We start from the raw sequence: 26,185 nt of genomic DNA on the forward strand, positions 1-26,185 counted from the left end.
AATAAGAGACATTACCTATTAATACTATCTGTGAGATTTCCTTGTAGTGTCTCTTTGTGGGTCAATTTAGTGTGAGCTATTCTCCAATAGGTCCAGCCACGAGTCAACTAAGACATCTCGATGTCTGTAGCTCACAAGGACTCTACCTTGCATATTCATGCAAGTAACTGAGTCGTGCTAATCTTACCCGATATCACCAATGCCCATTATCGGTATCTCTAGACTAGGAATATATTTCTGACAATGGACTTGTGGTATCACCTAATTGGTGTGGACTTGGGATAAAATTGAAATTTCAAAAAATTATTTGACTTTTCGAGAATCATGATTGCTAAAAAAAGCACTATTTTAACTTCTTTTTTTAAATTATGCTCTTTTTAAAAGTTCGTTTCCAAATGCATAAAATGACTTTTTAAAAAAAAAAAAAAAACAACTTCTTAAAAAAAATAAAATTCATCCTAAATCTAGCTATTTATTTTTAAGAAATAGTATATGTATTAGTTATAAACATGGATGTTTTTTAAAACTCATATAAAAAGTACACGAAAAGTTTATCAAAAAAAAAAAAAAAGTACACTAAAATGGTATTGTTTACGAATGACCAAGAATAAGACCAGTTTAAACTGAAGAAATATGAAAGCGACAGAAGTATAATTAATTTATTTTGGTAGAAAAGAAAGGGTACTATAGCATTAGTATCACTAGACATAATTTGTTTGTTATGGTCAGTGAGCATAAAAAAAGTAGTAAGAGTATTGAGTTGCATAATTATAATATAGTGCAATGGGCATAATGCAAAATGGGTTTAGGGAAAATGATAGTGGAGACTGGAGAGTTAATGGGCCCCTAACATAGTCGATGGGTAAATGGTAACCCTAAGAATAGGAATCGGAAGGAAAGCTTTATATGATATCACCGATCCTTTTAAACTTAGCTTCACCGCACCGCTCCGCTCAAACCCACTCTCTCGCTTCCTTTTACAGTCGCACGAAGCCAACGGTCTGACACCTTTTCTCTCTCTCTCTCACGCCTCTCACCTCTCTCTCTCTCTCTCTCTCGTTCGCAGGTAGCCTCTTTGGCCTTTTTTTTTTTTTTTTTTTTTTTTTAATGTTTCATTGTGTTAGACTCTCTGCCTCTCTCTCTCTCTCTCACTTTGCTATCTCTGCCTTTTAAAAAATGTTTCTTTGCACTTACCTAACATAAACTGATTGCTATAAGTTGTGTAATAATACCATGTGAACTTAACTCCATTTTTTATTTTTAAAAAAAGTGAAGATTAAGTCCCCAAACCTCTAGCACTATTGATAATCGTGTAATTGACTAAGATGGGTTTCATGATTGTCATGCACCTATGCACCTTTACCGTCCACGCAAATTCACCTATTGTAGACATATCACCTTCATGTATTGAATGGTAAAGTGAACATCACTTGATTTTCATATTGTTTTGAAACTACTTTACATAAGTCGCTTAGTGAATTTTACAGTTTTCAAGGTGTTGCTTGAGATTCTGTGATAAAAAAAACTATCAGTGTGACCCGGAATAAATTTTGTATAAAGAACTTGTAATCTACTTTGTCATGCCCAAGTAATTGATAATTAAACTTCCTTAGCCGAGTATATTTAGTATTGTTTTGTCTTAGCTTATTTTTGACAATCATTGGCAGTACCAGTATTTACATTGTTGGAAGCTAGACTGAATTAGACAAACTGTCATTGGTTATTATGCATTTCTTCGTTTTTTGGGGACTATTATTATATGTGGCCGGGTCCATTTCCTTGTACATTATAATTGAATCTGTCATTGAGTGGCTGAAATTTGTTTTACCTAAGAATTCAAATTGTGCATATAATCCACTTAGTTTCACCCAAGCTTCATCCTGGTCATGGATAGATCACCCAGGTTCTGAAAAATTAGCTTTTTATGATTACATCGGCGATAATCCGGCCGATGAGTTCTTTATTTGAAGAAAAAAAGAAGACTATGCCTTCTCCATAAGAAAATTAAGTAATAATAGCATGACACCGTTCTTTTTTCTCTGACAGATGGTCAGAACATCAGCTGGGGTCGAATCCTCTGAGAGTTCATTTTTTGATTTTTTAGTTAAAATCACTACACTTTCACATTGATTTTTTTTGGGGGTATCCAGATTATTATTATATATATTATTATATAAATATAAATTTAAAATAATTTATGGTTGGGAAAAAAATGTATTTTTTTTTTTCTATTTAGATGAAGTTGGGCTGCTACAATTCCCACACATACTATAGACACAATAAGTCAATTAGGTAGATAGGGACCAAAAGAATGTCTGCTGAAAAAGGATATCTTATGCAAGATGAGTATAATTTGGGATACCCTTAAGGGAGGCAAATGACCAGCAACCAGGGGTTGAGCGTTACCTCCAGGTTAGGGGTATTACTATGGTAACATATGAGATTGTTCCAAATTATGTATTTACCATGGCTGATTATAATGCAGATCATTGAACCCTTAGTGGGAAAGAGAAGTCTTAAGATTCCAATGCTTATTGAGAGTAATTTCACCCTAAGTGGGGTGCATTTTGCAGGCATTGAGGGAGAGAAGAAAAACTAAAGCTTGGCTGGTTACAATGGTTGACAAGTCACATGAATAAATGGAACTATATGAATTATGTCCCTTGCTTAAATATGTTGAGTCAAGGCTGTCCAACATGTAAGAAGTGTAATTTCCATCTTTTGTTCATTTCGTGACATGAGTTCAGCCAATGTCCTAATGGAACTTGATTGTCTCTTGTTTCATGTTCTGATAAGGTGGTAAAGTGAAGAACACTAGATATACATGTTAGCTTTCCCTCTTTTCAACCTGACATTTGGTCCTTCATTTTCTCTTTAATTGGGCTACCTAGTTGCATATCCCTTTCAGAGTAAACCTTAGGAAAAACTCCATCTTTTCCTGCGTTGATTCTGCTGTTTGACATAGAAGAGCTTGTATGGTCCATGATAAATTGAATGCTGGAATTAATGCGAGGTTTATGCATAAGTTCATGTCAAGTTAAAACCTTATATTTACAAAAATCCTGGCTTGCATGACTAAAGAATTACTACCTTGATTAGGAATGTGTTGTGTATACGAAACAACTCCTGATTTATTGATGGAGCACTTATGGCTTTATATCAATGGAATTTCTGTATAATCAATTTTTGTATTCTATAATAATGATTGATTCTTCTATCACAGTCACACATACTGTATTCAAGTGCAATTGCCCAAACATAGCAGGAGTAGGCATGTAAGTACAGACTTGTCATTTGTTCATCTCTCTATCTTAAACATACAATGAATCATAACCAATATATAATAAATGATTTGGTAATGTGTGTGTGTGTGTGTGCAGGTCGAGGATATGTGTGAAGAATCTCCCAAAATATGTGGCGGAGGATCGACTACGAGAATTCTTTTCTCAGAAGGGAGAAATCACTGACGTCAAGCTTATGCGTACGAAGTACTCTTTCTTTCCTCAAATCACAATATCCTTATATCACTCTTCCTCGACATTCATATAAATAAATTATGACTGTTTTGTGTTGATTTGCTTGTTACTTCAGAGACGGTAAGAGTCGCCAATTTGCTTTTATTGGATTTCGTACAAAGCATGAAGCTCAGGAAGCTATTGAATATTTCAATAGGTCTTACCTTGACACATCTAGAATAACTTGTGAGGTCTGTTAACTTATACCACTCTTTTTCTTTTCTTCTGTTCTATTACTCTATTTTCTATCATATTCAAAATTTCTATTACTGAAACTGAAAGCCACACAACTTGCTTTACTAAATTCTCATCGACCAAGCAGGTGGCTCGAAAACTTGGTGATGCAAATCTTCCTCAGCCATGGAGTCGATATTCAACTCACAAAGACAATAAAGTGACCACCTCAGATGTGAACAAACATGTTGAAGCTAAAGGACAAGGAGACAATTCTAAGGACATCGTTGATATTTGTGACCCACAGCTTCAAGATTTTCTTCAGGTCATGGAGCCTCGGACTAAGTCTAAACTGTGGGCAAATGATACATCAGTTGTATCCAATGTTGGCAATCACCAAGCAATATCAAATAAGGATAGCAAGGGTACATCGGCTGTGATCCATCCCATCTTACTTCAAAGTGACTCATTAGAAGATGGCTTTCCAAATACTTCTGAACCCAACAAGTCACGGGAGCTTGAACAAGATGAAGTCATTTCTGATATGGATTATTTCAAGAGTAGAGTGACAGAGAAGTGGTCTGATTCTGGAAGTAGTGATGATGAAGATGATAATGACAACAATGATTCAGTATGCATTGATGATCATGGAAAAGACAATCATAGTCATGTTAATGAAGATGAAGAAAATTGTGATAATAAATCTTCTGAAAGAACCCAAAGAAATGATGCTCAAGAATTAGACCTAGAGGGCCAAGAAGATACTTCTGGAGAGGATGTTGACCATGAAAAGGCTCAAGTGAATGCAACTGAGCAAGGGGGCCAAGTTTCAAATTCAGAATATGAGAAAGTAGCTTTTGAGTCCTGGCGACTGTTTGTCCGAAATCTTCCATATACGACCACGTATGTGTCTGTCTCTGTGTGTGTGTGTGTATGTATATATATATATATATATATATATATATATATTTTCTCTTTTGTGTGATATTATTATGCCAACTTTTCCAATTAAATTGTTTTTCAATGAAAGAATGTCTTTAACGAGTTGAATTATCTATCAGTGCTTTAATGGTTTCATTTGACCTTAATATTGTTTATTTTCCTAGTTGGTTTTAATTATTATATTGTTATTTTTTACAGTGAGGAGGAGCTGGAAGAGCATTTCAGTCAGTTTGGTAGTGTGTCACAGGTTCATCTAGTTGTTGATAAAGATACTAAACGATCCAAAGGAATAGCATATGTTCTTTTTTCACTTCCAGAATGTGCAGCTAGGTAACAATTTGGTGGCTAAAATTTGTTAACTTTATTTATGTCAACTTTTGTTGTGTTTCAAGTCTTGTTCTTTTACTTCATGGTTGAGCTGTTGAAGTTTTAGGGTATGATTTTACAGCATCATGTCATTTCATTCTATAAAGAATCTCCGAGTTGCAGATGTAGGCATAATCTTTGGACCATTTTACTTTCTGGACTTCCCCACAGTCACTTCCATCTGGGGTTGGTTCTTTGGTGGTTTTGGTTTTGGGTCTGTCGTCTCAATTCTTCTGATTAGATTTTGAAGCTTTGGTAGAGTTGAGGAAGGAAAGACTTTATGGTGATGCGTCATCTATGCTTCTTTTTATTGTATTTGACCTGAGTGAAATATTATGTCTTCAAGGATTCTTCACAGCCCTTAGTCCTTAGTGTAGGAGCTTGGACAGGTTTATTTTTACGACTGCCTTTTAGTGTTCACTTCATTGTCTATTTAAGTGTCTTAGCATTTATGCAACTGATTGGGCTTCAACTATTGTCTTTTCTATGTTTCTTTGTGTTTCTGCTAAGAGGACATCTAATCCAAGTATGTTGTTTGTGTTATTGTTTCCTTTACATAATACTTATTTTAACTAAAATATACCAAATTTTGTATTTTAGTGCTCGAAATCCCGAAATCTGGATTTTGCAATTAGGTTTTGACATGAAAATAATAGGTAATACTGGGTTAGTGCGAGTTGTTGAGAAGTTCTAAAAGATTCTAAGAACCTCTTGGAATTTTGATTGAGAGGTTTTTTGCAATGAATAAAAATTTGGCTGGAAATTGTTAGAAAATATTCTTTACAGAAATACTACCAACTGAATTGTATCTACAGCATCAATAGACTTCAGAAAGCTGCTACATTTTAGTGTTGTTTGCTTCATGGTTATGCAATCATGCCACTTCTAACACTAATACTGTTTCAGTTTTGCTGGTACTTGTCACCAGCTGACAAAGTGTTAGTAAAATTGTTTTGCTGATAATTTACATGACAGTATGATCATTGCTTATCAGGGCGCTAAAAGAGTTAGACAATTCAATCTTTCAAGGAAGATTGTTGCATGTTATGCCAGCCATTCAAAGACCTTCAAACTATGACGAGTATGTAAATATTGCATTATGAACAGTTTTGAAATTGTGATATCATTCATTTTACGTTATCATGACAGTTTATGGTTTGCCTGCTGTAGGAATAATGTTTCAAAGGACCAAAGCTCTAAAACTCTCAAACAACGGAGAGAGGAAGAGAGGAAATTGGCTGAAGCTAGTGGAGATACCAGAGCATGGAATAGTTTGTTCATGCGCCCTGATACTGTATGTTTGTTGAAACTTAACAAATTGCAATCGATGGTTCTATGATTTCAGCATTTATGGAGTAAAAAACAGTACATTAAAATTCTGAATTATCTTTATTTTTTTAACAAAAATCACAACTTGTTCTGGTTAGTTTTTAGCTTCTCACCATAGTTATTAATAGCTAGCGGCCAAGCTCAAAAATGCTATAGCGGTATAGCGGGTAGCGGTATAACCGCTACAGGGAAGTCCATAAAAAAATTAATTAAAATTAAAAAATTTATATTATACTCAAAGGCTAAACGTGGAGGCCATGGGCTGAATAAGTCAAATACGTGTAATGTTATATGGAGTTTTCATATATTATATTATACCCCAATTCTTAATACTCTGGCCATGTCCTTTTAAAATTATATATAATGAATAATATATTATGTAATATACTAATTATATCATATTCAGAGTGTTCATGTAAAATAAAATTATAATATATACACAAAATATTAAAAACATTAAAACATAGCAGTGCCCATTATAAATAAAATAATAAAAATATTAAAAACATAAGGAAATCAGAAAACATAAAATTATATATAATGAATAATATATTCTGTAATATACTGATTATATCATATTCAGATTGTTCATGTAAAATAAAATTTTAATATATTAATAAAATATTAAAAACATTAAAACATAGCAGTACCCATTATAAATAAAATAATAAAAATATTAAAAACATTAAAAAGATAGCAGTACCCGTTAAGTATCGTTGGTGAGGAAATCAGTGTTGCTAAATATCAATCCGAAGAGAGCTTGAAGGAAGAAAATAGAAAGGCTTGTCCGTAGAAAAGAGATTGAAGGCAGAAAATGTAGAAGAGAGAGAACAAAGGTAAAATATGAATGAAATAGAGAAGAAAGGCAGGTTAAATAATTAACCTAGCGGCCGAATGGATAAAGCCCAAGTAGGTTCAGATTTAAAAATCGATTTTACCCTTATAATTAAAGTTGTAGACCATAATACCCTCCATTCCTCCTTTTCCATTGCTTTCTCACTGTAGCGTGCAATTGCCCCGCTAACCACGCTATCCGCTACTGCAAATTGTTGACTGCTATTGCCGCTACATTAAACAGTAGCGTTGCGTGCGTTCTGTTGAGGCATATGGCCGCTACAATAGCGATATTGCGGCGCTATTTTCATCTATGCTTTTCACCATTCTTAATTTCTTATGCTGTCCTTTATGTGTTTTGCTGCTTTAGTTCATAAACAATTTTCACTTGTTCCTCATGGGACAAGTTATTTGGCGAGCTTTGGGTTTTCTTGTTTGTGCAGTTTTCCCAATTCACTGGTTGGAGAGGACTGCTCTTATTTTTATGATTGCCTCCAAATAAAGGAAACATAATCTGACTAATAAAGGAAACAAATAATTACATAATCTGACTATTAAAGGAAACAAATATTTACTGATTTCTTCCATATTTACAACATCTTGTTTTCCTGTGATGAAATTAACGTCACTGTGTTGCTGATTTTACTTCCTAAAAATGTTTTTGGGTGATGCTCGCTTTTGGTCTTAGGTTGCTTGTTTCCTTATACATATTTTTAATCATGTCTTGATGTTAATAGGTTGTGGAAAACATTGCCCGCAAATATGGTGTCAGTAAAAGTGATTTACTTGACCGAGAAGCTGATGATCTTGCTGTACGTATTGCTTTGGGAGAAACTCAAGTGATTTTAGAGACAAAAAAGGCATTTACAAATGCCGGAGTGAATGTGGAGTCTTTGGAGGAACTTGCCAATGGAAAAGTTGATGGCTTAAAAAGAAGTAACCATGTGCTTTTAGTGAAGAACTTGCCCTACGGTTCTACAGAAAATGAACTTGCAAAGAAGTTTGGTAAATTTGGTAATTTGGATAAAATAATTCTCCCTCCAACAAAGACATTGGCCCTGGTATGTTTTTCATCTCTCCTCATATTTTATGAAGGTTATGACACGCCTTTGCTTTTTCTTTTTTTCTTTTTCTTTGGATATTTGATAGCTTATTATCCTATGTATACCTTTTTTCCTTATTTCTAATGCAGTTTTCATTTATTTTTGTCTGCATTCAATTTTTAATAATGTTTCTTTCTTCAGGGTATGTGGTTATAAAACAGCCTTGTGTTCTAAAATATCCTAAAGATAAAACATAAACAATCTTGTGCATAAAGTTTACACACCTTTTTACTTTTTAAATACATCATTATTACTTTTACTGTTATATTGTTTTATTTATAGAAAAAAAGGTTTTTTATTCTAAGTTTTATGGAGTGCGAGTCTTGGAGTAGTGGTAAGATTGCTACTTTGTAATTGAAAGGTCACGGTTTCAAATCTAGGAAATAGTCTCTTTGCAAAAATACAAGGATAAGACTGCATACAATCTACCCTCACCACTACCCTGGCAAATTCGGTGCTCCTTTTGCACCGGGGTTTGCCCTTTTATTTTTCGTTTTATGAACCTTTGGTCCTACATGTTCTGCTTTGCAGCATGTGCTGTAGATGACGATATTTGTATAATGGGAACTTGAATATACTTAATGGCATTTTTTTGCTTACTTTTCTTGTTAAGTTGAATGGTGAACTTTGCTTTCAGCGGTGAGGTATTTGAAAAGTTATTGTTCTTAGCATTACTTGTTCATTGTGTTAAAAGGTTATGAGTTCGAATCCAGGAAACAGTCTCTTTGCAATTATGCAATGGTAAGGCTGCGTACAAGGATTTCCTCCACCCCACACTCGCTAGTCGGGTTTAACGGGGAGTGGTTTTTTATTACTTGTTCATTGTGTAATGATATATATGCAAAGCTTTGAATTATTTGGAGATGATATTTCAGGTTGTTTTCCTTGAACCAGCAGAAGCTCGAGCAGCTTTTAGAGGTTTAGCTTACAAGAAATTCAAGTAAGATTATATTTTTTTTCAGGTCTTGAGTCCCCTTCAGCAGTGTTAGATAATATTTTATTTTGCTTCTATCTTTTGACAATCAACCCTTTAGGCTACCCTCCATGAATGAATTTGTTGTTTCCTTCTCTCTTTAGTATGCATCTTGATCTTCGTAGAAAAAAAGAAGAAAGAAAGAAAGTTTATTGTGCTTGCAATATGTATTAGGCAGGTGATAGGATACCACCCTTAAACCACCTCTAAAGGTATATTCTAGAAGAAGCTGAGTCAGCAAGGCAGTTAGAAGTAAATATGAGTGGAAGGCAATTCTATTAGTGTCACACGTGAGAAGCAACACTAGAATGAAGGGAAAGAATTAATATAAATAGGGAATAGTAGAAGGATGGAAGTATCTTTGGGACTTGGAACTTTGGGCACCTCTTGGGTTATTAGGAGAGTCCATAGCCTCTATAATTGCTCTAGAATTATCTTACACTATTTCCCTTTTTCTTATAGCATTTCCAGTATTTCCCTTTTCTTGTTAAATTGTCTTTGAGTTGTTACCATTTTCATATTGTAATACAGATATAGATACATCTATATACAGATCTGTGTTCCTTTTCCATAATCCATTGTGTGTTAGATTTATTTTCTGGTTGGTCTCTATCAATTGGTATCAGAGCTCTCTAATCCAGGGGGCTTTGAACTACACACCATTCAGAAAAAAAAATGAGAAATCAATTTTATAAAATGAAGATTCCTATATTTTCTGGACAAGAAGAAGCTTGGGATGGTTGCTTCAAGTTGAGAGGTACTTCGAGGCAAAGGGAATTCCAGATACTGAAAAGTCATGGGAAGCTAGGAAGGCGTTCATCGGTCAAGCTCGAATCTGGTACCGATACTGGTATAATCCAAAAGTTAGCTGGTGGATATTTTTAAAAGCATTCTTCAACGAATTCCAACCAGAAATCTGTTTGGTAGATGATGAAGCCGAATCACCTGCAGCAGAAACAGACACGTCTAAGAAGGAGAAGGCTGAAGGTGATTGGAAGGACAATGAGGACATTCAAGAATCCCTTAGATATGCAGGAAAAGAATCCTTGAAATCAGAGACGAAGATGCAGGAAAAGTCTTTTATCGGAGAAGGTGGAAACCTATGGTGGTTCGACAGATAACTATGGGGCATTGAAGGAGACCGGAGAACTTCAACGATGCACAGGCAAATTTTTTTTTGCAGAAACAGACCATGGAAGTATAAGAGATTGAGGAAATTCATGACGCCATGGATGAGAGAGATGAGGGGAATGTTTCCATGAAGAAGGCGCAAGATCCATTAAAGCCACAAACAATTGAGGAGGTGGAACTCCCACCACCATTACCTAAGCTTCCGAACATGGCTGTGAGTTTGGAGGGTGCAGCGCTGCATAGCCATGGAAGAGAGAAGTGGCTGGGAATGTGTAAGAGGTTGAAAGAAGATCTGATTAGGGAAAATAAGGAGTTAGGACATATTCTATTCTCGGCCCAATTCAAAGAGAATGATTTTGCAAACAAGGAGTTGGGCCATGTTCCATTCTCAGCCCAAATTTTTAATTCAGGAATTAAAGACTTAGCCCAATTCAAAAAGAATGACTACTTTATGCCTATTTTATGTAGGGAGTGGGCCATGGATCCATTGATCCACTTTTTTACCCAAATGCAATCCCTATTTTTCTTAATTTGCAATGGGGACAGCCGTGGGGAACATTGCATGGATCAATTTCATCTAGTTTCTATAGCTACAGGGAGGGTCCATGACATAGCTCTTACAGATGATGGTGCATTATTTTATCGGGTCTCGCCATATCTTGATCTTAGAAGCCAACAATCATATGCAATCTGTGGCATAAATATGGTGAGCACATATGCTGGAAGGTACTGGACTGCATCAGCCACATCAATATGTGATGCTTATGCTAAGGATAAGCCATTAGTCGCAACTCTGTTGGTAGGCAACGAAGAGCTCTTAAAATTATTATTCTCCTTCTCTCATATTACCTTATTGGCTGTTTACTTTAGCAAAGTTGATTTTTGCCTAATTACTAGAATGGCAGAACCACCTATGCTTCATGCCCAAACCTGTCAACATGCTTTTCATCAAATGGTTGAATTTATAGCAAGTTCATCCTTTATAGAGGCTTTGGTTGGACCAAGGGGTGCCGATGGTCATATATATTCCAATTTCATGGATGTGGCAGCAATAGTGGTTGCAACAAAATTTCTGGATATTGGCAGTATTATGGCTGGTATGGCAAGGAAAGCCGAGAATATTACTACTATAGAGACTCTTGAAAGCTTATTCACAAAACCAAAGAAGGAATGGAAGAGGGGCAATGGGATCCCGGTGGAGGATATATTGCCTCATGCATTAGTTGGCCATTACATTTCAAGCAATGGGATCTCGGAAAATGATCATCACCTTCAGGACAAGGTGATTTTTTTTTTTTTTTTGGGGGGGGGGAGTATTGATAGGATACCACCCTTAAACCACCTCTAAAGGTGTATTCTAGAAGAAGCTGAGTTAGCAAGGCAGTTAGAAGCAAATATTAGTGGAAGGAAATTCTGTTAGTGTCACACGTGAGAAGCACTACTGGAATGAAGGGAAAGAATTAATATAAATAGGGAATAGTAGAAGGATGGAAGTATCTTTGGGACTTGGAACTTTGGGCACTTCTTGGGTGATTGGGAGAGTCTAGAGCCTCTATAATTGCTCTAGAATTATCTTACACTATTTCCCTTTTTCTTATAGCATTTCCAGTTCATTGTATTTCCCTTTTCTTGTTAAATTGTCTTTGAGTTGTTACCATTTTCATATTGTAATACAGATATAGATATATCTATATACAGATCTGTGTTCCTTTTCCATAATCCATTGTGTGTTAGATTTATTTTCTGGTTGGTATCTATCAGCAGGTATGAAGAGTACTAGCTGCAATGCTGCAACTTCCCCTTCTTTGTGTTATTTGTAAAAGGGGAAAGGATAAAATGACAAGAATAGTTTTGTCAAAACTAACATTCTCTGACACACACCAAGAGGGGAGTGCCGGATAGAGTATAGACAAAAAGAGATGGAACATTAACCCAGAATGAAGCGTATAACTTTGTGGCTTTTACTTGTATTACTGTAGTAATTGCACTGAAGCTTGGAATTTTTCGGTTAGGAGGGAGGGGAAAGTAACTCTTTTGGGATGCTACTTGCACCTACTACCATGGTTTAGATTTTTAACCCCCACAGAGGGATGAATAATCTTGGTTTAAGCTGTTATCCCCCTTCCCCTCCCCATTCTATATATAAATAAATCTGCTGCCCATACTAACAATAGGTGCTGCAAAGCCTTTTCTTCCTTGATTTAATGAAGGTTATTTATTTGTTTCATATTTTATTCAACGTAGGGATGCTCCATTATACTTGGAGTGGGCTCCTTCCAATGTTCTTAGCCAAAGCGCAACATCTAAAAATAATGAAATGAATAGTGCAATTGGTGAAAATGATGCCAAGCGGCTGATATTGGAGCAACACGTGGAAAGAATATCAGATGTGGACATTGATCCGAACAGGGTAGAGGTATGACCTATCAAATTATTTTCTTTCATCATTCATTTACTGTAGCTTTGTACAGACTTGGATCTTCCGTAAAAATTATTTTGAGAGAATTGATACAAGATTGCAAAAGAGAAAGAAGAATAAGGTCAAAGGATAAATATAAGCATAGAAATGTATCAGCGGAAGTTTTAGATGCAAGTGACAATAAAACAAGGAGAGAAATGAGATATTAATTTTACATTTTACTACCTTGGAAGTCTTTTACGTTGGCAAATTATCTAATACTCATAGGATCAAGACTCAAAATATTAAAACAATGGACAGACATTGGAGGTATGAGTATTTAACCCCTTATTAATTTTAAAAGTTGAAATTTTCTTTCTTTTTTATATTTATTGCTGTAGCGTGAGTCTTTAGCCCCCTAAAATTTTTACTCTTTTATTGAAGGCTCCTACTAATTTCTGTTTTGGCTCCTTCAATGCTTTCTTTTTCTCTATGTAATAAGTACAGTACCCCAAAATGTAATATCATTTTCTATATTAAATTATTGATTATTGTTAGAATAATATGTTAAAGTAGTACTGTGTATATAATAGAATAGTCCCACTTCTTGTATATGATAGATTAGTTTTATTACTTGGTAATATAAATATATTCCCTGTGTGCTCGTATTAGACACAATTATCCAATCTCAAGTTGGTACCAGGGCTTTTTGTTCAGGGAACTTTTGCTTTCGCTAAAATCCTAAGCCCACTGCTTAGGTGTTCTTTCTTTCCTTGCCGTACATCCTTTCGGAAAACCTTCATCTACCGTGTGTCCCTTCGGCTTACAACTGTCAGAACCTCTGTCTGCTATCGGAATCACTATTCACCATTGGCATCACCGTCAAAGTTACTGTTGCAGCCGGAAACACTGTTCATCGCCGGAAACACTGTTTTGACATCTTTTTTGGGTCATTCTAGGACAGAACTGCTCGGTTTTGTCTCCTTCCATATTTGCTCTTGGTTCTTCGTTGGTCTCTTATTTGGCACGTGTTTTCTTCTTGTTTGGCTATCAATTTGATTTTATTTGCTTTATTCTGCAAGTTTTTATTGCATTAATAATGGCAGCATCATCTCTTGTTCACTCGGAGGTCAATTCTCCTCCTCCTGCCAAAAGTTTCTCGGGTATCATCTCCACTAATGTTGGGCCCATTACGTCCTCCAAACTGAAGGGTTCTGTTAACTACAAGAATTGGCCACCTTTGTTCGTGTCTGCTTCTTTGGACAAGGGCATGGGCGACATCTCACAGTTCAATCTACTACTATTCCTAAGGAAGAAAAATCTGATTGGGAAAAGGATTGACAACCAATTTCTGAGTATTCTTTGGCAGTCTATTGATCTAATCGTTCTAGACATTTTCTATTCTTTTCAGACATGCTATGAAGTGTGGGAGGAAGCTAAACAGCTCTACACTAATGATATTTAGCAGCTCTATTCTATCATTTCTCAATTCATGGATTTGTGCAAATCATCTGACATTCAGATAGAGACATATGTTGGCAAAAGTCTATCTTTGATGTAGGCGTACTTGGACATGTTGCCTTACCCTACTGATGCTTCACCATATAGGAAATTGGTGGAGTGCCTCTTTATGGTTGCCACTCTTTTTGGTCTTCCCGAGGAGTATGATAGTGTCTGCGACACTCTCTTGACTAGTGGGGATCCTGATTTATCACTTACTTACTAGCGCCTTTTGAATCTCAACAAGAAACCAGTGCGTGCTCCTGATTCATCTTCTGTTGTTTTCCATTGCTTGTTTCCCGTACTGACTCTCGTGGGAACAATGGTCGCGATTGTGGTTGGGGCCAGGGCGGACGTGGTCAGAGACCTCATTTCAGTTATTGTCAGCACTCCAGACTCTTCTCAGAAAGGCTTCTCCTCAGTCTCAGCCTTCTGCTCCAGATACTGGTAATCCTGTTACTTGTGTTTCTCATTCTATATTATATCACTTGGTCCTTGGATATTTGATTCAGGTGCTACCAATCACCTCTATGGTAATAAGGAACTCTTTACATCTCTTACTTACGTTGATCATTTACCTTCCTTTACCTTTGCTGACGGCATTAAAGCCCCTGTTCGTGGGATTAGACAAGCTCGTCGGACCTCTTCTTTGATCTTGACATCTGTCTATTACATTCCTGACATTCCTTATAACTTAATTTCTATTAGTAAATTGGTCCACTCCCTTACTTGCATTATTACCTTCTCTAACCATTCTGTTTCTGTGTAGGATCCGGGTACGGGGAAGACGATTGGAATGGTCATGAGTTATGGGGTCTTTACTATTTGGTTGTTCCTCGTCCTTCAGTGGCATGCTCTCTTACAGAATCTCCACAACTTATCCACAGTCCCCTTAAGTTTTTTCAAAATTACAGAAGATGGTTCCTCTTTTAGCCGGTCTTTGGTCTTTAGATTTTCTATCGTGTCAGCAAGGGAAGTACACAAGCTCCTCCTTTGCCAATCGATTCAATAAACAAGTTGATGTATCTTTTTCTCTTATTCATTCAGATATTTGGGATCCAAGTCGTACTTTGTCCGTTTTAGGTATTTTGTTGCTTTTATTGATGATTATTCTCGTTGTACTTAGATTTATTTAATGAAAAATCGTTATGAGTTTTTCTTTATTAAAAGTTTTCTGCGCGGTTCATACTCAATTTGGTGTCTCTATTCGTATTTTGCATAATGATAATGCTAAGGAATAAGTTTCTTTTGACTCTTCTAATTCCTTGGCCACACAAGGTACTTTACACTAGACTATTTGTCCTCACACTCCATAACAAAATGGGGTGGCTGAACGTAGAAACAGACATCTCATTAAAACTGCCTGGACTTTTCTTATAAACATGCATGTTCCTCTTCACTTTTGGGCAGATCCAGTGCTTGCCTCTTGTTTTCTCGTCAACTGCATGCCTTCCTCTGTGCTTGACAATGACATTCCCCATATTTTGTTTTTTCCAGATGCTCTTCTCTATTCTTTATCCCCATATGTCTTTGGTTGTACCTGTTTTGTTCATGATTTCACCCTTGGTAACGACAAGTTAACATCCAAAGCTTTTAAGTGTATTTTTTTGTTATTCTCGTCTTCCAAAGGGTAATCGTTGTTATTCTCCTGATCTTAAGCGTTATATTGTTTCTGCTGATGTCACTTTTCTTGATCAACAACTCTTTCATTCTATCACATCTCAGTTGTCACAAGTTGATCAGGTTCTTCCTGTTCTTTTTCTTGACTTGTCTTTACCAGTTGCAAGTGACTCTATCCCAGAGGAGCAACCTCTTGCCTCCATCCCTGAGGACCGCCTTTTTCTCATTTATCAGCGTCATCAGATCGTGCCTCCTGCGGACTTGACCCTAGATGATTCAACATCTTCTCCTGTCGACTCTTCCCCTCTGGCACCTTCATCAGAGGCTCTTCCCATTGTCCAAAGAAAAGGTATACGTACTACTTGTAATCCTTATCCTCTTTATATCTTTTTGAGCTATGATCGTCTTTCTATTTCTCATTTCACCTTTGTTTCTAGTATTTCTTCTATTTCTTTTCCTAAGACCACAGGTGAAGCACTTTTCCATCTAGGGTGGCACCAAGCGATGCTTGATGAGATGACCGCTCTTCATTCCAATGGCACTTGGGATCTTGTTCCTGCTCCTTCGAGGATTTTTATTGTTGGTTGTCAATGGATCTATATTGTCAAGATTAGACCTGATGGCCATATTGACTGTCTCAAGGTGCGCTTAGTCGCCAAGGGCTTTACTTATAATTTTTACCTTACTATAGTGACACATTCTCTCCTGTCATTAAGATGGTGTCTGTCCGTATGTTTCTTGCCCTCACTGTTGTTCGTCACTGGCCACTCCTTCAACTAGACATTAAAATGCTTTTCTTTATGGTGATTTACAGAAAGAGGTTTACATGGAGCAAACGTCTGGTTTTGTTGCTCATAGGGAATATGGGATGGTGTGTAGACTTTGTAAGTCTTTATATGGCCTCAAGCAGTCTCCTCGGGCGTGGTTCAGCCGTTTTAGTTTTGTTGTTCAGGCTTTTGGCTTAATCTGTAGTGAGGTTGATCATTGTGTGTTTTACATGTGCACATCTCCTGATAAGTGCATCTATCTATTAGTCTATGTTGATGATATCATTCTCACTTGAAATGATCAAGTTGTTGGAAATAATCAGTGTGAGTGAGTAGTGGTGAAGTAAGTCCCACATAGGCTGAACTTATACCAATTGAGGACCATATAAGCGTAAATGACCCATAAACCTACAACCTTAAGGTTTTGTGTTAAGATGTGTCGATCCACTTATTATGGTTTGTCACTTGGCCCATTAATAGAGGTATCCTTTACAAAAAGTTTTGGGCTCCCCCATTACCATTCTCAACACAAGCTTGGATTGACCAATTAAAACAATATTTGTTCAGTCAGTTTCAAACAAAAGATCTTGGTAAGTTTCATTACTTCTTAGGGATTGAGGTGACACAGTCTAGACAGGGCATTTCCATCTGTCAAAGGAAATATGCCTTAGATATCTTAGAGGAGACTGGTATGTTAGGGGGTAAACCAATTGATACAACCATGGATCCTAATATCAAATTATTGCCCGAACAGGGGGAGGAGCCATTATCTGATCCTGGATGTTATTAGAGGTTAATTGGGAAACTCAATTATCTCACTATGACTAGGCTGAACATCTCTTTTGTTGTTAGTGTGGTTAGTCGGTTCCTTGACTCTCCTTGTGATTATCATTGGGATGCTATTGTGAGGATCCTCTGCTTTATCAAAAGAGCACCAGGGAAAAGGCTTATTATATTCAGATTAGGGACATACAAAAATTTGTGGTTATTTAGATGCCGATTAGGCAGGATCACACTCGGATAAGCGCTCTACTTTAGGTTATTGTATCGTTTTTGGAGGAAAACTGATTTTGTGGAGGAGTAAGAAACAAACTGTTGTTGCCCGATCCAGTGCAGATGTCGAGTATCGTGCAATGGGAGCTACCACTTGCGAACTAATCTGGTTAAAGCAGTTGATTTGGGAGCTCCATCTTTGTGAACAAAAACAACCCATGACCCTTATTTGTGACAATTAAGTTGCGCTACATATATCATCTAATCTTGTATTTCATGAGAGAACCAAACATATAGAGATTGATTGTCACTTCATTCAAGAAAAGATTCAGTCAGGAGAAATCAAAACGACATCAAGGATTAACTCGCGGATGTCTTCACTAAATCTCGTAGAGGTCCTCGAGTTGAATACCGGGTGCTCACAATATATACGCTCTAGTTTGAAGGGGAGCTTTGGAATAATATGTTAAAGTAGTATTGTGTATATAATAGAATAATTCCACATCTTATATATGATAGATTAGTTTCAGTACTTGTTAATATAAATATACTCCCTGTGTGCGCGTATTAGACACACAATATCCAATCTCAAGTATTATCAACTTTGAAGGATGAGTATGCCCTGGAAGGGGAGGCATGTGCCTTCCTTGTATATGTTCTACAGTTCTACTTGAATACACAGTTGCTGACTGTCTGGTTACCCTGGGCATGTATCATATGATTGAAATTATTCTTTAGTGGTGTGTGGACAATGTCATTGAGCATTTTATATTTAATAAAATAAGTATTGTAAATAATAATAATTATTTATTTGTTGTATTTTAGAATCTCTCTTGGGCTTAGCTCATTAGGTCGTGTATTCTCTTTAAATAGAGAAACCTTTGTACATTTTAGATACAATTCAATAATATATTTCATTACTTTTTCAAGTTGGTATCAAAGCTTTCGATTCTGAGGGCTCTGCTTCCGCAAATCACCGTCTTTAAAAAACCAAACCCTATTTTCCTCTCATCGCCACAAAGCCGCCGCAGGAAAAAAATTTCCGAGGACCTTTTGGACCGTGAGGACCCCTGTTTCACTCTGTTTTCTTAGATCTATCATTCTACGGAGGTTTCTTTTTCATCAGACGACCGGAACAGCTCAAAAAAAAAATGTGGTAATGTTCATCGCGCACTATTCACATGGTACTGCTCATTGGGTACTGTTCATCGGGTACTGTTCACAAAAAAAATAAAAAAATTTCCTACTTGGTTTTGTCTCCTCTTTCCAGATCTATGTTTTCTTCCTCTAACTGGATCTGTGATTTTCTCTCTGATCTGACGTCGTTTGGGTGTAAGTTGTGTGTTTTTGGTGCTGTTTTTCACTCTTTCTTATCACTACGGCCGATTTAGAAGATGGTTCGATTATTACGCAGCCTCCACATGTCTCTCCATATGTGAATATTCAGCAAATGGAGTTGAATCAGCTTAAACCCGCTATTGATAATATGTGTAAGCCATCTGACCGTTCTTTGATCTTGTCTGGTAAGAACACATGTTCTACATCTCTTCTTGCTTCTTGCACTGATTTTAAAACCTCATGGATTTTGGATTCTGGTGCAACTGATCATATGACTTGTCGTACTGAGTTTTTTCTTTCTTATCATCCTATTGTTGGTAGTCATATTGTTCATCTGGTAACATTCAAATTCAACCTTCCTTGTTTCGTAAAAATGTTCTTTATGTTCCTCAGCTTTCTACTAATCTTATCTCCACTCAAAAACTTACAACTGATTTGAATTGTTCTATCACATTTTTCCCTTCTCATTGTGTTATTCAGGATCTTACCACGAAGGAGACAATTGGAGTTGCTAATGAGCAGGATGGGTTGTATTATCTCCTTCCAGAACATGCTATAAATGATAGCAAAAATCAGTTATTAATGACACGTCATCCTTCTAGTGCAGAGTCTATGATTTGGCTCCATCACAAGCGTCTAGGGCATCCACCATTTAGTCTATTGAAGTCAATGTTTCCTCCTCTGTTTCTAAATCAGTCAGTTGAGACCTTTCATTGCGATGTTTGTGAATTTGCAAAACACCATCGAGTGTCATTTCCTTCTAGCACTATCAAAAGAAGCGAACCTTTTTCTCTTATCCATTCTGATGTTTGGGGCTCTTCTAAAGTGCATAGTGTTTCAGGTGCAAGGTGGTTTGTTTCTTTTACTAACGATTGTACTCGGGTAACATAGATATTCTTGATGAAAGACAAGTCTGAAGTACCAGAGATATTTATTCGATTTCATCACATGGTTGAGACTCGGTTTGGTAAGTGTATTAAAAGACTAAGATCTGATAATGGTACTGAGTACGTCAACCAACGCCTGTCGCAATTCATTTCAGACAGAGGTATGATTCATGAGCTCACATGTGTTGATACCCCTTAACTCGGGGTTGCTGAAAGAAAAAATCGTCACCTCCTTGAAGTTGCTAGAGCACTACTTTTCCAGACATCTGTTCCTAGTTCTTATTGGGGAGAAGCCGTGTTAGCTGCAGCCTTTTTGATCAACCGCTTACCTTCACGGGTCCTTAACAACGCCCGTCCTATTCATTCCATGACTTCCTTCTTTCCTTCTGTTCCCATTTTGCAGAGCCTTCCACCAAGAGTGTTTGGATGTGTTGCCTTCGTCCATGTTCATAAACAACATCGCAGTAAGTTGGATCCTAGGGTTCTTAAGTGTGTCTTCCTTGGTTATGCCTCTGATAAAAAAGGGTACAAGTGTTATCATCCACCAAGTCGATTTTTTTTTTTGTTTCTATGGATGTCACCTTTCAAGAATCCGAGTCTTATTTCCTGGGTCTTCATCTTCAGGGGGAGAACAGTTCTTCAGAAGACTCATCCCCTTCCTTCTTTGAGTCTGGATCGTCCTTGTCTACTCCTACACCTCTTCCTAGTGTCTACTTCTTGTGTGTCAGAACCTTCAAATACACCTGAGATACGAAAGATTTTGACACCTGAATAGGTATATCAGAGGAGGAAACAACCCATACTGCCTCACCAGCAACCTCAATCGTCTGAACCACTGGTAAGTCCTGAATCTCCTGTTTCTGATTCTAATATTATTGCCTCTCATGATTTGCCTATTTCTTCTGATACCTCTGATGACTTGCCCATTGCTTCTGCTTCTGATGACTTACCTATTGCCCTAAGAAAAGGGAAAAGATCTTGTTAAAAAAAATCTTGTTCCTCTTGTCCCTCTTGTACTCAATACCCTATCTCCCATTTTGTTTCTTCTACTAATCTTTCTGTGCAGCACAAAAGCTTTGTTTCAGCACTAGATTCTATTTCAATCCCAAAATCAGTACATGAAGCATTGAAAAATGAGGATTGGGCTCAAGCCATGCAATAGGAGATGAATGCGTTGGAGAAAAATAAAACACAGAAGGTTATTGATAGACCCAATGGAAAGAAAGCAGTAGAGTGCAGATGGGTTTATGCCCTAAAGTATAATTCTAATGGCACTCTTGGGAGATACAAGGCTCGGTTAGTCGTCAAGGGTTACACTCAGACCTATGACATTGATTATGAAGAAACCTTTGCTCCAGTTGCAAAGATGAATATCGTGAGAGTCTTGTTATCCCTTGCTGCCTATTACAATTGGGATATAAATCAATTTGATGTGAAGAATGCTTTCCTTAATGGTGAGTTAGAAGAAGTCTACATGGAAATCCCGTCTGGTTTTGATTCTGTGGACGGAGAAAATAAAGTTTGTAGATTAAGAAAAGCCTTGTATGGATTGAAGCAGTCACCTCGTGCCTGGTTTGGGAGGTTTACTAAGGTTATGATGACCTTAGGATACAAACAGAGTCAAGGAGATCACACTCTTTTCTTCAAGCACTCCCAAGATGGGAAGCTCACTGTGCTCCTTGTATATGTTGATGATATTATTATAACAGGTGATGATTTTGTGGAGAGACATATTCTGCAAACACTACTAGCCTCTGAGTTTGAAGTTAAAGATCTTGGGAAACCGCGATGTTTCCTAGGGATAGAGGTAGCTCATTCAAAGAAAGGAATTTTTATCAGCCAGAGGAAATATATTCTTGATCTTCTCAAAGAAGCAGGAAAGCTTGAGTGTAAACACTCTAATACTCCTATTGAGCAGAATCACAAGATAGGTTATGAAGAGGAGAGTCCTCCAGTTGATAAAGGACAATATCAACGGCTAGTTGGGAAACAGATATATCTGGCTCATACTAGACCAGACCTAGCTTATGCTGTTAGTATTGTTAGTCAGTTTATGCACGATCCCAAGGAGAAACACATGCAGGCAGTGGAGAAAATTCTTCAGTATCTTAAAGCCACTCCTGGTAAAGGACTGTTATTCCGGCGTGATGGCAATCTCTCTTTAGAAGTTTACACTGATGCTGATTATGTTGGATCTGTGACTGACGATCGTTCTACCATTGGTTATTGTATGTTTCTTTGTGGTAATTTGGTGACGTGGAGAAGTAAGAAACAAGATGTAGTTGTCAGATCAAGTGCAGAGGCTAAATTTCAAGCTATGGCTCAAGGCATTTGTGAGTTGTTGTGGTTGAAAATTGTACTTGATGATCTCAAAATAAAATGTGAGGGACCTATGAAGCTGTTTTGTGATAATAAGTCCACTATTTGTATAGCTCATAATCCAATTTAACATGATCGGACTAAACATATTGAGGTCGACCGCCATTTCGTCAAAGAGAAACTTGATAGCGGGTTGATTACCACTCCATACATTCTCACTGGGCGTCAATTAGCTAATGTATTGACAAAGGGACTTCCTTCAGATAGATTTCAAGAGCTTACTAGCAAGCTGAGAATGATAAATATCTATTCTTTAGCTTGAGGGGGAGTATTGTAAATAATAATAATTATTTATTTGTTTTATTTTAGAATCTCTCTTGGGCTTAGCCCATTAGGTCATGTATTCTTTTTAAATAGAGAAATCTTTTGTACATTTTAGATTAATTCAATAATATATTTCATTACCTTTTTCAAGTATAAGGCTGTCGTTGTAGTTACCCCTCCTCTTCCCCTACTACCCCTACCCCTATATATTCTATTAAGCAACCATATAACGGACTCCCTAAATCTTCTTCCACACATATTAGTTATATTGGTCAGCGTAGGAGATAAACCCAATCCTCTATGCCACTCATATAGAAATAGTCTGTTTTCTTTACTAATGGGGACAACAAACAATCAATTATAACAAGTTGAAGTTAAAAAGAAATAAAATAGAATAAACAAAAATATAAATTATATATATATATATATATTTAAAAAAATATATCAGATAAAATAAGAAGAGTAGTTTTCTATCAGATTATTTTGTTTACAAACCAATATTAATTTTGAAATTAGTGGCTGCTAACTAATTCGTAATGCTTGTTCTTCTATTATTGATTAACCTATCATGCTTCAGGCTCGGTCCCTGTTTGTCAAGAACCTCAATTTCAAGACAACAGACAAGAGTCTGAGGAAGCATTTTACTGAGCACATGAAAGAGGGAAGAATTTTGAGTGTCAAGGTAATGATGGGCTTCAGTGCTAACACCTTACACTTTATGATTTGCTGTTTTTTATAGTTTTGTTTTGCTGTCCCAAATAGGTGAATAAGCACTTGAAAAATGGGAAAAATGTTTCTATGGGTTTTGGATTCGTTGAGTTTGACTCCACGGAGACAGCTACAAATGTTTGTAGCGATTTACAGGTATATACACATTTGAATCAAACTATGCATGTTATATGCATTTTTAGATCTTAATTCTAGTTCTGTTTTTATTTAATTTTTTTATTTGTCTGTTTAGGGGACTGTTTTGGAGGGGCATGCTATTATTTTACAACTTTGTCATGTCAAGAATGACGGGCAAGTACGAAAGACAGTTGAGAAGGATAAGAGTTCTACAAAATTGCTTGTAAGAAATGTTGCTTTTGAGGCAACAAAGAAGGACCTAAGACAGTTGTTTAGCCCGTTTGGCCAGGTGATTATTATTAAAATTGATTGTTTGTGCCAATAGCTAATAAATATTCTTTCTTTCTCCTGTCCAAGTTTATAACTGAATGCATCTATTACAAGTAATGACACATTCTAAGGGAAGTATACGAACTTCCAGAAGTTATCTTAAATGTTTTGAAATTATAGTTGTGTATTGAGTTGAATGAATCAAGTGCATATTATGCCAGATGGTTGTTGTTGAACCACTTTTAAGGTGTTTGCAATCAGGAACCTGCTATAAAATTCTTAAACTTGTTTTATGTTGAACATTTGAGTTCCATACTGCTGATTAGATGACAAAGTGCAATTATGTTAATAATGGCTCCAGAATGATGGGCCTTGAGTTCCACATGATTTGTACACTTACCTCGTATGTGAAATCCAAATGATTTCGGTTACATCTTACATTATCGAAATGAGATTTCAAAATTAAGACTTGTTACTTCTTACTCAAAAGTTAAAATGATGAACCCGATGGATTATATAAATTAAACCACTCCATTAAACCCTGATTAACGAGGGTAGGGGTGAGTCCTTGTAGTAAGTCTTATCTTTCATATTTGTAAAGAGGCTATTTCCCATATTCGAACCCAAATCATAATGGAGCAACTTTACCACTGCTCTAGGTTTGCCCTCTTTGTCCCTTTGGATTATATCTAAAATTAAAATAATCTTAAAGGAGTTGTATGACCTTGAGCTATTTCATTCTTAATTTATTAACTTATTTTAGCTAAATTTCTAGTGATTTCTATTTTTCTAAGATGTTAAATTCTGGCCCCCTTATAATTGATATACCTATTTTTTTTTATTCTACTTTATTTATTATTTTTAATCTTTTTGTAGCTGTCGCAAAACTATTGGTCCATTTCAGCCAAAATATGTAGGTTTAGTTCTCTGGTGCAAATATGCTGTCCTTGCTTTTGACTCATGTTTGATGGCTCCAAACCGTGCAGATTAAAAGCTTAAGGTTGCCAATGAAGTTTGGAAATCATAGAGGCTTTGCTTTTGTAGAGTATGTTACTCAGCAGGAGGCACAAAATGCTCTTGAAGCACTCTCAAGCACCCATCTGTATGGTAGGCATCTGGTAAGTGAAACTAAATTATGGATTTGTGAAATTCTATTTAGTGAATCCCCTTAACCGCCCTTCCTCCCCCTTGTCTTTATGTGGTGTCGAAAGTTCTGTTAATATTTGAAATTAATGGTCCTTATTATTTTCAGGTGATAGAGAGAGCGAAAGAAGGTGAGAGTTTGGAAGAACTAAGGGCTCGAACAGCTGCTCAATTTAGTGAACAAAATGAATTTCAAAATTCTTCTGAGTTATCCAAGAAAAGGAAGCACATGGGCATTTTCGATGAAGAAAAGGGAAAGTTTCAAAGGATTGCTGATTAGTACGCCACTAAAGATTTAAATATGTAGGTGTATATATCCTAAAATTCAGGGATGGGAATTTTGTTGTCCTAAGTCTTAAGTCGTTTCAGTTGACCTTACTGTTTCTTTGTTGACAAAGTCTGGGTGGAGATATAAAGAAACTTATCTGATGGGAAAACTTGGATAGAACAGACTTACATCGTTTAGCACTCTTTTCAGGAGGTAACTATAGGTGATTCTTGTTACAAAAAAAAAAAGGGGAAAAAAAAAACTATAGGTGATTCTTAGTGATTTATCTTTAAGTGACAAATGCAGGTTGTTTGATTGGTTCTCTACGCAGGCTTTTTATTTACTGTTTAGTTTTTAATCAACATGAGAATGTTCACAATCACTAACTTAAGGAATTTGTTTGATTTATAAAGGAAATTATATTTTAAAAGTATTAAAATTAATTTACTTTGTATGGATTTGAAGCATATAACAAGAAATTGTGTGGATTTGATTTTAGTTTTCATTATTTAAATTGAAGATAGTGAGATCATATAAAATAGTAATAGGTCTGGAACATGTGTGGAGGTCTTTGTTGACGGGTTCAAAACACAGTGCTTATATGCAAACAAATTAATAGTTAAGACTTGATGTAAAATTTCTTATTCTTGCACACACATATATATAAGGGTTCATATTTTTGCAATTGCTATACGTGCAGCAGTTAAATACTTGCTATATATATGTGTGTGTGTGAAATCATTAAAAATGAAGAATCATAATCATACAAAAGATGAAAGCATTAAATGTGAGGAATCATAACTATATATCTATCATTGTTGCACATAAAACGGCTGTAGAAATGATTTTATCATATATATATATATATATACACACAAACACACATATTTCTATAGCTGCAGTACGTGCAGCAATCAAATATTTGCCATATATATACGTGAAAGCATTAAATGCTAGGAATCATAACCATACAAAAGATGAAAACATTAAATGTGAGGAATCATAACTATACACATATCGTTTCGTACGTAAAGCGGCTGTAGAAATGATTTTACCTATATATATAGATATATATATATACACACACACAGAGAGAAAAATATTTCTCAAGTCACTTGATATATATTTTTCTTCGGTCACCTCAA

At 36.2% G+C, this 26,185-nt stretch overlaps 1 protein-coding gene across 1 annotated transcript; it reads left to right on the top strand.

Moving 5' to 3' along the window:
* Positions 1-909: 909 nt before the first annotated feature.
* LOC133297677 (multiple RNA-binding domain-containing protein 1-like) lies at positions 910-25,411 on the top strand. The gene is made up of 16 exons (XM_061496879.1): positions 910-1,066; positions 3,224-3,275; positions 3,381-3,488; positions 3,592-3,706; positions 3,838-4,592; positions 4,830-4,961; positions 5,992-6,078; positions 6,168-6,291; positions 7,898-8,221; positions 9,139-9,203; positions 12,612-12,783; positions 23,091-23,195; positions 23,276-23,377; positions 23,475-23,648; positions 24,616-24,747; positions 24,882-25,411. Coding segments are annotated over exons 2-16 (2,568 nt in total). The 5' UTR covers positions 910-1,066; positions 3,224-3,273; the 3' UTR covers positions 25,053-25,411.
* The last annotated feature ends 774 nt before the right edge of the window (positions 25,412-26,185 follow it).

Source organism: Gastrolobium bilobum, unplaced genomic scaffold (assembly GCF_033153095.1).
Source record: "Gastrolobium bilobum isolate Gb01-03AN ecotype WA unplaced genomic scaffold, APGP_CSIRO_Gbil_v1 utg73160, whole genome shotgun sequence".
Lineage (NCBI taxonomy): Eukaryota > Viridiplantae > Streptophyta > Magnoliopsida > Fabales > Fabaceae > Gastrolobium > Gastrolobium bilobum.

Coding starts and splice junctions, on each gene's coding strand:
- LOC133297677 (XM_061496879.1), top strand. Junction 4,962..5,991: donor CTTCCAGAATGTGCAGCTAG/GTAACAATTTGG, acceptor ATTGCTTATCAG/GGCGCTAAAAGAGTTAGACA. Junction 23,649..24,615: donor TGTTTAGCCCGTTTGGCCAG/GTGATTATTATT, acceptor CAAACCGTGCAG/ATTAAAAGCTTAAGGTTGCC.